The sequence below is a fragment of the Heterocephalus glaber genome, unplaced genomic scaffold, assembly GCF_053883595.1.
Source record: "Heterocephalus glaber isolate CG9 unplaced genomic scaffold, H.glaber_assembly_v1.0 deba00001733, whole genome shotgun sequence".
NCBI classification, from domain to species: domain Eukaryota; kingdom Metazoa; phylum Chordata; class Mammalia; order Rodentia; family Bathyergidae; genus Heterocephalus; species Heterocephalus glaber.
In genome coordinates, this window is record NW_028258444.1 from 8,382,285 (window position 1) to 8,397,417 (window position 15,133).

Here is a 15,133-nt window from a genome sequence, read left to right on the forward strand (position 1 = left end):
GAAAGTTTTCAGTTTTTGACCATTTAGTATGATGTTGGCTGTTGGTTTTTCACAGACAGCCTTAATCAGGTTGAGATAAAGATTTTCTATTCCAATTTTCTGTAGCATTTTTATCATGAATGGGTGTTGGATTTTGTCAAATGCCTTTTCTGCATCTATTGAGATGATCATGGGGTTTTTGTCCTTGACTCTGTTAATATAGTGTATTACATTTATTGATTTATGAATGTTGAAGCATCCTTTCATCCCTAGGATAAATCTGACTTGGTCAGGGTGTATGATCTTCTTGATGACAGTGTATTCTGTTTGCCACTATCTTGTTGAGGATTTTTGCATCTATGTCCATTAGGGAGATTGGTCTGTAGTTCTCTTTTTGGCTTGGTCTTTCCCTGGTTTTGGGATCAAAGTAACACTTGCTTCCAGGAATGAATTTGTAAGCCTTGCTTCCCTTTCAATTTCCTTGATGAGTTTAAAGAGTAATGGCGATAGTTTTTCTTTAAATGTCTTGTAGAATTCAGCAGTGAAGCCATCAGGACCTGGGCTTTTCCTTGTTGGTAAGTTTTTTATTACCTTTTCAATTTCATTGTAATTGGGGTGTTTAGGATTTCTATATCTTCTTCATTTAATTCTGGCAATTTGTATGTATCTAGGAATCTGTCCGTTTCTTCTGTGTTTTCCATTTTATTAGAGTACAGGTTCTCAAAGTAGGTATTGATGATCCTCTGGATTTCTGCTCGATCTGTTGTGGCTTCACCTTTTTCATTCTTAATTGCATGGATTTGAGCCTTTTCTTTCCTTTTTTGATAAGGTTGGCTAAAGGTCTATCAATTTTATTTATTCTTTAAAAAAACCAACTCTTTGATTCATTGATTTTTTTGTATTGTTCTTTTAGTCTCCATTGCATTGATTTCTGCTCAGATCTTTATAATTTCCTTTCTTGTACGAGCTTTGGGTTTGCTATGCTCTTTTCTTTCTAGGAGCTTGAGGTTCTGCATTAGGTTATTTAACTGAGTTCTCTCTCTTGTCCTAATATGGGCATTCACTGCTATGAATTTCCCGCATAGAACTGCTTTCATTGTGTCCCACAGATTCCTGTATGTTGTACTGGCATTATCATTTACTTGTAGAAGCTATCTAATCTCTTCTTTAATTTTCTCTGTCACCCATTGGTTGTTCAGGAGGGTGTTGTTCAATTTCCATGTGTTTGTGGGATTTTTGTGGTTTCTTATGGTATTGATCTCCAATTTTATTGCACTATGGTCTGATAATATACAGGGGATAGCTTTAATTCTTTTACATTTATTTAGATATGTCCTATGAGCTAGCATGTGATCTATTCTGGAGAATGCCCCGTGTGCAGCTGAAAAGAATGTGTATTCTGATTTTGTGGAGTGGAACACTCTATAAACATCTATTAAGTCCATTTGTTCAATAGCTTGGTTCAGTCCTAGAATTTCATTGTTTATTTTTTTTCTAGTTGATCTGTCTATTTGTGATAGTGGGGTGTTGAGGTCCCCCACTACAATTGTATTAGTGCTTATTTGGTTTTTCATGTCCATTAATATTTGTTTTGTATAGTTGGGGGCATTCGTATTTGGTGCATATATATTCAGGATTGTCATCTCTTCCTCTTGGATTGTTCCCTTCACAAGGATGTGGTGACCATCTTTGTCTCTTTTAATTAGTTTTGGTTTGAAATCTACTTTGTCTGCAAATAAGATTGCTACACCTGCTTTTTTCTGGGTTCCTATCACATGGAGAACTATTTTCCACCGTTTTATTTTCAGTCTGTGGATTTCCTTTTGAGTTAGGTGTGTTTCTTGGATATAGCATATTGCTGGGTTTTGCTTCTTAATCCATTCTGTCAGTCTATTTCTTTTGATTTGTGAATTGAGGCCATTAACATTGATAGTTAAAATTGAGAGATATTGACTCATCCTTGTCATGATGTTTGTTGGCTCTTTTATTTCTTATTTTCCTCCCTTTTGCTTAAGTGTCTTACCTTGCATGGTGCCTTCTCTCTGTCGGGCCTCATGGAATTGTGACCTTCATTGTCTTTTTCTAGGATATTGCTTAAAATTGTTTGGAGTGCTGGTTTGGTGTTCATGAAATTTCTCAGGTGTTCTTTGTAATGAAAGTATTTAATTTCCCCATTGATTTTGAAACATAATTTTGCTGGATACAACAGCCTAGGTTGGAAGTTATTTTCTTTTAGGGCTTAAAATAGTTCACCCCAGGCTCTCCTTGATTTGAGGGTTTGTGTTGAGAAATCTTCCATGATTCTGATGGGCTTTCCTTTGTAGGTGATTCGTTTCTTTTCTCTAACTGCCTGTAGAATTTTTTTCTTCTGTTGGGTTTCTGGGATCTTGACTATTATATGTCTAGGTGTAGATTTTTCTTTTTGGTCATGGCTAGTTGGAGTTCTGTATGACTCACTTATTTGTATGTCCAGTTCTCCTCCTCTGGGAAGTTTTCTACTATTACTTCTGTGAACAGATTTTTATGTCAATTGTACTTTCTCCTGTTTTTTCGTGGACTCCTATGAGTCTTATGTCATTCTTCTTTGCATCATCATGTAGCAGCTGTTGGATTGATTTCTCATGGTCCCTTACTATCTTTAAGAAATCTCTGTTTTCATGTTCCTTCACCCAATCCTGTCTTCTATGTCTGATATTCTGTCTTCAGATGCTCTTAGTCTGCTCTGCATGCTTTCAGTGCAGTTTTTAATCTCTTGAATATCTGTTTGAATTTGTTTCATGGATTCCATTTCTTTGTTATGTTGGGCGATCATGTTTTCCATTTCTTTCTTATGCTGGACATTCATGGCTTCCAGCGTGTGTGTGATCTCATCCATTTTTTTATCTGTTTGTGCTCTAGAGCCTCTAATCATGTCTTTCATTTTGCTCACCAATTCTATAGTTATCTGGGAGATTATTTCTGTTTTGAATTTTTCTAGAGCCTCATGCATCTGCTTTGTTACTTCCTTTGCTATCAGTTCAGGGTGTCCAAGTGGTTGCTTATCAGAATTTTCCCCCAGAATTTCCTTTTTGTGGCATGGAAGCCTGGGTTTGTGCCTTGCTTAAGTGTCTTCTCATTTTTGTTTTTGGTACTGTCCTTGGTTTAATTCCTGGATTGATATTTCAAAATTGCTTAATGTAACTATCTTTGTTGCTTGTGTTTAAAACCCTTGTGGAATTATTGCTTTTCAGAGGTGTCTTCCAGATATAGCTTGTGTTTGGGTTTTGAGACTCTAATGACTCTCAGGCTATTTTATTTTCTTTATACCAGGAAGGAAAAGTGATTAGATCAATCACAACATGTTAGGCCAAATAGTAACAATCAGCAGTACCATAGCATCAAGCTTAGAAAATGACAATTTGTGGTAGTTATTAATCTATCACATTTAACTATGTGAGTTAAATTAAAAGCGAGGACCAACCCAACATAAGTTTATAACGAGTAAACTCTTCAATATAACATCTTTCCCCTTCGGGGTAGGGAATTAACAGGAGTTGGGGAGGGAGGGACAGGTAGAAAGATCAGGTAAGATTAGGGGTGAGGCCAGAAGACACAGAAAGATCACACAAACTCTAAGAAGTTGTTAAAGGCAAGAGGAAAAGGCAGAATGAAAGAACAAAGATGTAAATAGAATCACCTAACAGCAACACGGAGGCTAGATATCGAATTTACTTTCCTTTAAACCTAATGATAATGAAGAGAAGGAAAAAGAGAAGAAAAGAACAATAAGGGAGAGATCCAAATTCAGTGCAGAAAGGAACAAATGGGGAGATGAGGAGCAATGTAGGACAGCGAGAGATCGAGTGAGAGAGAGAGAGAGAGAGAAAAGATAAAGAAAGAAAAGTAAAAATTTGAAGAGTAGAAAAAAGTAAAAGTTAAGAATTAAAAATAAGAGAAAAAATTTTTTTTTCTTTTTTGCAAATAGCAAAAAATAAAAATTATGGGCCTCCTTCAGGTTATGTCTCTGCTGTCACAGTAGTCAATGTAGGAATCCATGTGCATATAGGAGTCAATGAGTCTCAGCAAGCCAGCAGCAGACCAAGTACAGTGGTCTGATGTGCCTTTATTGTAGAGATTCTCTTTACTTTTCCGCTGAGCTTCAGTTTTCATCAAGGAGCCTGAGAAGCCCTCTTTCTGTTACTAACTTATGCTCTTATCTGTGGCGCTCAGGACAAGGGTCTTTATAATCTTCTGTGCCTATCTAGTGTGGGACCAGGTAGCAGAAGAGCCAGAAGGCCAGAGACACGTGGTGGTGGGGGGGACGGACACACACCAGCCTTGGAGGCACCCCTGTGGCTAAGCAGACCTCACCGTGGCGTGGGTGGGGCCCAGGACAGCTGCGGAGCTTCAAGCTGCTTGTCTCACCTGGCTGGTCGCGGCTAGGAGAGCCAGTATTATATATTTAAATATTAAAAAATAATTTAAGGGGCCAGGTATTTAGCTCAGTGGTTCCACCACCTGCCTCGAAAGCGCAAGGTCCCGAGTTCGAGCTCCGGTACCAAAAAGAATAATAATAGTTTAAGTAAATATTACTAGCTACTTATTGATTTCTAAAGATTTAACTTTAATGTTGGAATTTATAAATGAATATGGGTTGTACTTTTCTTGGTAAATGATGTTTTTATTTATCCCGAAGTCCAGAAAATGAGGATTTCCTTGCCACAAGACCTGGTGTAACTTCGGGTGAAGATTGGAGAAGCATGAATGAAAGACAGTCAGACTTCATTATTGAAAAACAAGTAGCACAACGTACCTGGGGAGAAAATGGAAAAGAAATTTCAACTTTTCTTAAAGACGTAAACCAGCCAGCTCATAGTATTCTATCAGAGAATTGTGACTCTTTTGTTGGTCAGAACATGATCAATTTATTAAGCATAGATCAACAAGTGATACAGAAAACTTTTGACAAGAGTAGTTATGATAGTTTGGGAAATGCTTGTTTAGTCACTAATTCTGATGAAAACCATTCCACTGGTGTATGCATTGGGAGCATTTTTACAGTTTCAGAGTCAACTTGTAGTAATTCTGCTTTTAATAAAACAAGTTGTCCAGAAAAATGTCAGCCAGTCAAGCACAATCAGAAAGAGCACAACAGTAATGAAATACGTGATCTTAGCACTTTTGAGGATTGTTACCCAGCCAGTTATGAAAATCGAGGTTGGTATTATACTTGGAAAATGTAATGATCTAGTTTTTGTTTTTAACTTTATATATCATATACATATGTATATATTCACACACACATACATTTGGCCCTCTACATCCATAGGTTCCTCATCAGCAGATCAAACCAACCATGTATTGAAATTATTTTAAAACGTTGAGTATTGAATATGTGTGGTCTTTTTTTTCTTGCTATTATTCCTTAACCAATACAGAGTAATAGCTACTTAGATAGTAATCTAGAGAGTATGTAAACCAAATGGGAGGATATGAGTATGTCATATGGCAGATACTAAACCATTTTATCCAAGAGATTTGAGCATACATGGATTTTGGTAGCTGTAGAAGTGGTTGAAGCAAGCCCTGGTTCCCCATAGTTACCAAGGGATGACAGTGTAGTATGTATGTTTGGAGAATGTGAAACCAAAAATAGAATGCCTATTGTATGACACTGTGCACCAGTGATTTCCCTTTGTATGCGTCATGGTAAGGTGCTTTGGTTAAATGAAAATATACTGAGCTAAATTTTTTACTCAATGCATAGTTTTATTTTTGCAGGAAAACATGAAAATGGTTTCCAAGAGAAAACATCACAGAAAAATATCCAGGAAGATCCAGTGAACTCTATGTAAGTTTTTAGTACATCCAGGGAATCATATTAGGATGTAGCATGTTGAAGAGTGAACTACTGCAAAGTGACATAGGCCTGTCACTGAGTGTGAGCCACCAGGTCACAAAGAAGCCTTACTGTATTCACAATCTCGGTAATATCATTCTCATTGAGAATACGGTGCTCACGTTTGCCAGCCCCTAAATACCTTCTTATCTGAATATTACCCTTGAGAAACTGTCTTATGTGTTTGTATATCCATCAGAATGTCAATTTACTTATCTCACTAAGAAATAGAAGGCTCATATGTGTAGGACTGTTTCCTGGCATAAAGAGCATATCTTCTTACTTTAGGATCTCCTGGGAAGGCTATGTTGTTGGCAGAAAATCAGAGTAATAGAATTCGTGTCAGAGGCATACCTATGCATATCAGCAGTTTATGGGAAAGTGTGTGTTGTAGAGCTGTCTCCTTATTACCAACATGTACCTTTCAGAGACTGTCTGCATCCTCCATGTTCAAGATTACTGTCTCTTCCACCCCATCATTATGGCATTTTTTATATGAAAACAATTATGCTCCATCAGATCTTGGTGCAGCTTCTTTCTGCTGTTGTACGAAATGTATTTAATGAGAAATTTAATCTAATCTATTGTTGCTTGATATCTAACTTAATCATTAGTTTTTGGGGTTGCCTTACTGACCCTTTTACATAATGACCTGAAATTACAGTGGTACCTTGGTTCATGAACTTAATTCTTTCCAGGATTCTGGTTGCAAGCCGAATTGGATGAGAACCAGATCAAATTCAGTGGTTAGGATCGATGTTGACCTTGTGTGGAAATTTGATTTGGTTCTCGTCCAATTCGGTTTGTGACCAGAATTGTGGAAAGAAGTAAGTTCATGAACTGAGGTACCACTGCATAGGTAAAGAAACCTTTATTTCAGCTAGTAGTTTCTGAGTAGTTCTCTGTTGGTAAGAATTGCAATTAGTCTTTTTTTTTTTAAACAGTCTTTATTGTAACAGGGCCTGTGCTACAGCACAGGGAGAGCAGTACATAGGAGGGAGCCCTCCTAGAGTAAAATCCCATTGGTCATACCTTTATAACTGGAAATAATTAACTAGAACATACTTTTATCTTGGATGTAGTTTTCTAGGGAAATCTTTGAAATATGTATATGCCATTTTTTTGTATATGCCATTTTTATGAGAGTAGCATATACAATTAAAATGTAGACTCTCAATTCTTTCCATAAAATTAACATACTAAGTTCTTTGTTTTCCAAATATGCAGAAATTTAAGAGTGAAAAACTATATGTTAGGCCTTGAATTTTAAAATATACTTTATGCAAGTGATTTACAACATGGTCCCTAAACCTGGCTGCAGATCTACGTTTACTTGAGAGGGGTGATTTTAAACCTATACAATGCAAAGTTTTACTCATGTATAATAAATAAGCTCCTTGGCATAGAGCTTATACATTTTTATTTTTTAAAAAGCTTCCAATATACTTTTCTGAAGTCAACAATTTGAAATCATAGTTTAAATCATAGTTTCAAAGAGAATAAAATAAACACTAATACTGTCTTATTTATAACCTGTAGGTGTAATAGCCATTTGGCAGAATTGCATCCTAACCAGTCATGGGACATTGGACTTGATGAGGTAAAGCACATTGCCATGTTATCTTTCTGTGAAATTATGTTTTATCATATTTTAATATTTACAGTCTACGGTACTTAAGGTTAGCTTTTATTAAAATTTTTTTCTAGGTACACTTTTCTCATATTTTATTACACTTGGAAAATCATGGCTTAGACTTAGAAGTAAAAACACCTTTTAAGACACTTCAAAGAACTTAAGAGTATGGCCTCAATATGCATCCATTTAGCTATAAATGTCTCTAGTTTCTCATTCTTTATGGCTGAGTAGTACTCCATTTTATAAAAAAAACCCACATCTTTATGCAGTTTCCAGTTGTTGGGCACTTGGGCTGTTTCCAAGCTTTAGCTATTACAAACTGTGCCACTATAAACATGGGTGCACATATATCGCTGTGGTATGATTCTTTTAATTCATTTGGGAAGATACCCAGCAGGGGAATATGTGGGTCAAATGGGACCTCTAGTCCTAGTTCTTTGAGGTATCTCCATACTGATTTCCACAGTGGTTGTGCCAGTCTGCACTCCCACCGACAATGGAGAAGGGTTCCTTTCTCCCCACACCCCTGCCAGCAGTTGTTATTGGTTGATTTCATGATAGCAGCCATTCTTTGTGGGGTGAGGTGGAATCTCAGTGTTGCTTTCATCTGCATCTCTAGAATGACCAGTGATGTTGAACATTTTTTTTCATATGTTTTATTTGCTGCTTTTACTTCTTTGTCTGAGAAATATCTGTTCATCTCAGATGCCCACTTTTGAATTGGGTCTTTGAATTGGGGGACTCTGATTTTTTTCAGTTCTTTATATATTCTAGATAGTGGTCCTTTGTCTGAGATACAGCAGCTAAAAATTAGTTCCCACATTGTAGGTTGTCTCTTAGCTCTGTTGGTGGTTTCTCTTGTGGTGCAGAAAGCTTTTTAATACAATGAAATCCCAGTTGTTGATTCTTTGTGCTAGTTCCCATGCTACTGAGGTTTTATTCATAAAGTCTTTTCCTATGCCAATGTCTTTGAGAGTTCTACCTAACTTATCTTCCAGCAAGTTTAGTGTTTCAGTTTTAATATTTAGATCTTTAATCCACTTCGATCTTAGTTTAGTGCATGGTGATAGATATGGGTCTAGTTTTAATCTTTGGCAGGTTGAAGTCCACTTTTTCCAACACTGTTTATTAAATAGGATATCGTTCCTTCAATGAGGGTAGTTGGCTTCTTTGTCAAAGGTGAGGTGGCTGAGTATTTCTGGAGTTGTTTCTGCATCTTCTAATCTATCCTATTGATCCTCAGGTCTGTTTCTTTGCCACTACCATATTGTTTTTATCACAGTAGCTTTGTAGTATAGTTTCAAGTTGGGGATTGTGATACCCCCTGCCATGTCTCTGTTGCTTAGAATTGCTTTTGCTATTCTAGGTCTCTTCAGGTTCCAAATGAATTTTTGGATTATTTTCTCTAGTTCTGTGAAATATACTGTTGGAATTTCAATCAGGATTGCATTAAATCTATATAGCAGTTTTGGAAGCATGGCCATTTTCACTATATTGGTTCTTCCTACCCAGGAACAAGGGATGTCTTTCCATTTTCTTATATCTTCTTCAGTCTCTTTTTTTCAGAGTGCTATAGTTTTCAGTGTAGAGGTCTTTTGCTTCCTTTGGTAGATTGATTCCTAGATATTTCATTTTTTTGGATGCTATTGTAAAAGGAATTGTTTCCCTAATTTCTCTCTCAGTGAGTCTGTTATTTGTGTATACGAAGGCTATTGTTTTTTGAGTGTTGACCTTGTATCCAGCTACTCTACTGAATCTATCAATTAAGTCTAGAAGTCTTAAGTCTTTTGGCAGAGTTTTTTGGGTCTTCTATGTAAAGTATCATATCATCAGCAAATAATGACACTTTCACTTCTTCCTTTCCTGTCTTTACTCCTCTTATTTCTTTCTCTTTTTCTAATTGCTGTGGTTAATGTTTCCAGAACTATATTGAACAGGAGTGGTGATAGTGGACATCTTGTCTTGTTCCTGATTTTAGTATGAAAGTTTTTCAGTTTTTTTCAGTATGATGTTGGCTGTTGGCTTTTCATAGATAGCCTTAATCAGGTTGAGATAAAGACCTTCTATTCCAATTTTCTGTAGCATTTTTATCATGAATGGGTGTTGGATTTTGTTGAATGCTTTTTCTGCATCTATTGAGATGATCATATGGTTTTTGTCCTTGGCTCTGTTAATATAGTGTATTACATTTATTGATTTACGAATGTTGAACCATCCTTGCATCCCTGGGATAAATCTGACTTGGTCAGGGTGTATGATCTTCTTGATGACCGTCTGTATTCTGTTTGCCAGTATCTTGTTGAGGATTTTTACATCTATGTTCATTAGGGAGATTGGCCTGTAGTTCTCTTTTTTGGGTTGGGTCTTTCCCTGGTTTTGGAATCAAAGTAACACTTGCTTCCAGGAATGAATTTGAAAGTATTACTTCCCCTTCAATTTCATTGATGAGTTTGAAGAGTAATGGCAATAGTTCGTCTTTAAATGTCTTGTAGAATTCAGCAGTGAAGCCATCAGGACCTGAACTTTTCTTTGTTGGTAAATTTTTTATTATATTGTCAATTTCACTCATTGTAATTGGGGTGTTTAGAATTTCTATATTCTCTTTATTTAACTTTGGCAATTCATATGTATCTAGGAATCTGTCCATTTCTTTTGTGTTTTCCATTTTATTAGAGTAAAGGTTCTCGAAGTAGGTATTGATGATCCTCTGGATTTCTGCTGGATCTGTTGTGCTTCACCTTTTTCATTTTTAATTGCATGGTGTTGAGCCCTTTCTTTCCTTTTTTTGATAAGGTTGGCTAAAGGTTTATCGATTTTATTTATTCTTTCAAAAAACCAACTCTGATTTATTGATTTTTTTTTGTGGTGCAAGTTTAAGGCTTGAAAATCTCAAGAGAAGAACAGTGGACTTTTAAATCAAGAAGTAGTGGGGTTACAGAAGAGGCTCTGCTCCATGGAGCTATTCAGAGACTCATTACCTTTGAGTGGTGGTTTCTGTATTTGTTATGGATGTTGATATCAGATAACCAAAGGGAATTGGAAGTGAACTGCCAAACAAATTTTTGTGGGCCTCCATTGGAAGTAATGTATGTTACTGTCTTCCCATAATCAGAAATTAAATTACATGTCCAGACCAACTGCAGTTGAGGCTAGGAAGTTAATCTAGCTGTGTGTGCAAGAAGAATCAGGTTTGTCCTTTATCTTATCTGAATTAACTCAGTATCCTACCAATGGAGAATACATAGAAAACTTTTTCTTTAAATCCATGATGTATTTGCAAATATAATTTATGTGGTAGGTCATTAAAAAATCTAAAAAATTAGCAAAGGAGTGGTTCATATCTACATTTTCTAATTAAAATTCAGAAAATTTGAAGTTGACCAAAACATGCTGCTTAACTTCCTTTAACTTCCTGGAAATTGAAAAATACTCTGGATTATTTTTTTTAAAAAGGAAATAAAAATAAATTACAAGTTATGAAATGTGTGATGAAAATCAAAACCGATGTTTGTATTGTGTAGAAAAGTCATACTGCTAAGCTTTTACTAATTTTAAAAAAAACGTAAGCAATGACCGCAGCTTTAGAAATCAGAAAGAATAAGAACAAAGTGCTCTAGGATCTTGTCTTTTTTCATGTGCATTTACCATAGTTACTTGCTTCCTTTTATTTGTGTCAGTAATTTATTTCTTAGGAAGTGTCTATTTTGTTGCTTGCTGTTTCTAAACCAATTTAAATTTCATTTTATAGTTCTCAGGCTAATTTTTCTTTGTGAAATCATCTTTGTTGAATTAAAGGAATATAAAGGAAGAATATTATAAAATCGACTGATAGTATTGAGAGAGCAATTATGAGTGGATATTATCATGTACACTTGGAAATTATTAATGTTTTATTTTCTTCTAGATTCTGATGGAAGGAGGAACATGTTCTTTAAAAGGCAGGCCAACATTTACTAAGAAAATCTGTCAGTATAACTGTACAAGTGAATTTTATGTTTTTAGAAAACTAACAACTAAATAGAAATCAATTCTGAGTTTAAAATTTTTTTTACCAGCAAGTAAGTATTTTCTAGATATCCTAGTTTATACTAGTAATGCAATTGGCTTTTAAAAAGTACTTTATATTTTTCACAACATATATATGATGAATACACATAGTGTAAATGTATACTTTAATGAAACAAATACCCTTGTACTCAACTATGTAGGTTAAGGAATAATATGAATACTGTACTTTTGAAAATATCCTTAATTTCACTTCCTATCTTGCCCCCTAGAGGTAACTATTATCCTGAATTTGTTTTTGTTTCTGTATGTATGTGATGTAATCACACACAGACTTTCCGTTGCTTCATTTTAAACTTTCTACATATTGAAGGAACTTTATATGTTTGCTGCAACTTTGTGTTTTTCATCTAGTATTATATTTTGAGGTTCATCCCCTCTGATACACTATTTTTTTAGTGCTATATAGCATTCTGGTTTGTGAATATGCCAAAATTTTTGCCAATGATCTTCTGGCAGTAGATGTTTAATTGTTTCAAGTATTTCTCTCTTTGCTGCTCTTGATTGTTCTTCTGTTACACATTTACAAAGTTCCTCTAGAGTAATATTTCTAGGAATAGAATTGCTAGTTCATATAATAGGCACATCTATACCTTTTTTAATATGCAAAATTATTTTCTAAAATATTTATGTCTGTTTAACCTGCCACCGGCAAAAGATAGTCTCAGTCGCATTGTTTCACCACTGCAATGCCAGTTCTCTATCATTGTTGGTAATCTGATATCTCATTGTAGTTTTAATTTATATTTTTCTCAATACTAATTATGTTAATTGGCTGTCTGTATTTCATCTGTGAAATATATTTCATGTCTTTTGCCCGTGTTTCTTTCAGTAAGTCTGGTTTTCTTTATGGCATGTGTCTTTTCTATATCTGTATCTATCTACAGCTGAATTTGCCATATTATCTTTTTTGAATCCTGGATACTAACTGCTTGTAGGCTTATATGTAGCATATACTTCCTATCTGAGTATTTTCATTCTATGCTTACATTTTATGGACAGAGTTTTATATTCAGCTAACTTTTTAGGTATTTTGTCTAGAATAGTTCTTCACATTATCCAGTGTGCTAGGATATCCTAGACACCTTTGGACTTTTTAAAATTTAATTTTAAAAATATATAAAACAGTCTGACTTTCCTTGTTTCTTTAAATATGAGTGTTTTTGTTGGGTTGTGGCTTTTATTACAGTCTCTCTTCACCCCCCCAATAGAACCTAAACCATGTAAAAACATGTACATAGCCATGAATTTTAGTTCTCTGCATTTCTCAATCTATGTATTTTAAGAATGAAATGAATGTGTTTACTAAATAAAATATCCTGTAGGTTCTTTCATGTCATTACTGGATATTTTCATCCTTCATTTATGATTAGTAATCAGTTTGTGTGTATGGACTTGGACTGTAGTTCATTCAATCAGTGCCCTGCGGGTGAGCATTTAGGCCATTTCCAATATCTTGTTCTTATAAATTCTATAGGTACACAGCTTTGTGTATGTATTAAGTTTGGATCTAAATTGTCCCCCAAAGCCTCAAGGCGTTTGAAAGGTGATTGGATTGTGGGAGTGCTGCTGTAGCTGAGTTTCTGTTAGGAATTGGGGTCTGGTTGGAAGAGGTGGGTTACTAGGGCCATCACAAGGAAGGGTGTAAATCCCTCCCTGACTCCTCCCTTCTCTGCCTTCTCTGCCTCCTGGCTGCTATGATGTGAGCACCTTTCTTCTGCCAGACATTTTCATCATGTCCTTCCTGCCTTGGAGCCAGTCCACTATAGACCAAAAATGTGAGCCAAAATAAATTCCTTGAAGTTGTATGTATAGGGTGTTGTGTCTGTGCTATGAGGAAAGTATATATTTCTTTTTGGAGAGGTGCACTTTAGGGGTAATTTCTGGGAGTGGGATTGCTTAGTCAAAGGAGAGTACACTAGTAGTTGGTACATATTGCCAGATTTCCATTTTGATAGATTTTACCAAATTCCTCATTTACACCATTTAGCAGTTGGACCAGCAAATGCATGTTATTCCATAGACTCATCAGCAGGGATTGTGGCCAAATTTAGGAATTTTTGGAATTCTGAGATCGATAGATAGAAATACTGGTTTGCATTTCTCTTTCTGTCTGTGAAGTTAAATATCTTTTCAAAATGTTCTTTTCTTTTTAAAAAATGTTACATTCCTTTTTCTGTGCACTCTCCATTCCTCTTTTGACCAATTGGGTTTTTGCCTTTTCTCTTGATATTTAAGAGCTCTTCTTTTTTTTTTTCATTTAGTTTATTGGTACATTTGAGGTATACAATATAATTACATTCATCATTGGGATCTTGTACCTTTACATAATGTATCTTGGTTCTTATTTTTGCCCCATTCCCTGTGCTCCCTTCACCCCCTCCACCCTTCCCTATTTACAAAGACTTTGTTTCCATGTTTTACCTTTTCTCATATTTTTTCTTTTCCCTCCTTTCCCCTTCCCCTCCCACTTCCCCTATTCCTTTAAACATTTTCTTCCTATTTCACAAAATCAATTATACATTTTTATTTTTACACTTTTTAGTTTTTTACACCAGAGAAACTATTCGGTACTTACACATGTGTGTTCTATTTGTTTCATTTAAGAGTATGGCCTCAATGTGCATCCACTTAGCTATAAATATCTCTGGTTTCTCATTCTTTATGGCTGAGTAGTAATCCATTTTATTTTTTAAAAACCCGCATTTTCTCTATCCAGACTCCATTTGATGGGCAATTGGGCTGTTTCCAAGTTTTAGCTATTACAAACTATGCTAGAATAAACATGGGTGTGCATATATCACTGTGGTATGATTCTTTTAATTCTTTTGGGAAGATACCCAGCAGAGGAATAGCTGGGCCAAATAGGACCTCTAGTCCTAGTTCTCTGAGGTATCTCCATACTGATTTCCACAGTGGTTGCACCAGTCTGCACTCCCATCAACAATGAAGAAGTGTTCCTTTCTCCCCACAATCCTGCCAGCATTTGTTATTGGATGATATCTTGATAGCACCCATTCTTTCTGGGGTAAGGTGGAATCTCAGAGTTGTTTTCATCTGCATCTCTCAAATGACCGGTGATGTTGAACATTTTTTTCATATGTTTATTTGCTGCTTTTATTTGTCTGAGAAATGAGTCTGTTCATTTGAGATGCCAACTTTTGAACTGGGTCTTTATATTTGGGGGGGTCTCATTTTTTTTAGTTCTTTATATATTCTAGATAGTAGACCTTTGTCTGAGGAACAGCTGGTAAAAATTTTTCCCACATTGTAGGTTGTCTGTTAGCTCTGTTGGTGGTTTCTCTTGTAGTGCAGAAGCTTTTTAATAAGATGAGATCCCAGATTTTGATTCTTTGTGCTATTCCCATACTACATGTCAGTGTCTTTGGGAGTTCTACCTAACTTATCTTCCAGCAAGTTTGGTTTTTCTGTTTTAATATTTAGATCTTTAATCCACTTCGATTTTAGTTTAGTGCATGGCGAAAGATAGGGTTATAGTTATAATTTTTGGCAGGCTGAAATCCAGGTTTTCCAACACCATTTATTAAAGAGACTATCTTTCCTCCAGTGAGGAT

The 15,133-nt window shown here is 35.6% G+C and overlaps 1 protein-coding gene across 4 annotated transcripts in view; it reads left to right on the plus strand.

Annotated features, from left to right (window-relative positions):
• The window catches only part of Redic1 (regulator of DNA class I crossover intermediates 1), a 110,038-nt gene that overhangs the window by 68,788 nt on the left and 26,117 nt on the right, over positions 1 to 15,133 (plus strand). For all 4 annotated transcript variants that reach the window (XR_015446880.1, XR_015446879.1, XM_087199941.1 and 1 more), the window contains 4 exons: positions 4,655 to 5,175; positions 5,740 to 5,809; positions 7,397 to 7,457; positions 11,398 to 11,431. Coding sequence is in view for 2 of the 4 variants with exons in the window: in XM_087199941.1 (XP_087056067.1) it covers positions 4,655 to 5,175; positions 5,740 to 5,809; positions 7,397 to 7,457; positions 11,398 to 11,431 (686 nt within the window). In the remaining 2 variants the exon portion in view is untranslated. The remainder of the gene's footprint in view (positions 1 to 4,654; positions 5,176 to 5,739; positions 5,810 to 7,396; positions 7,458 to 11,397; positions 11,432 to 15,133) is intronic.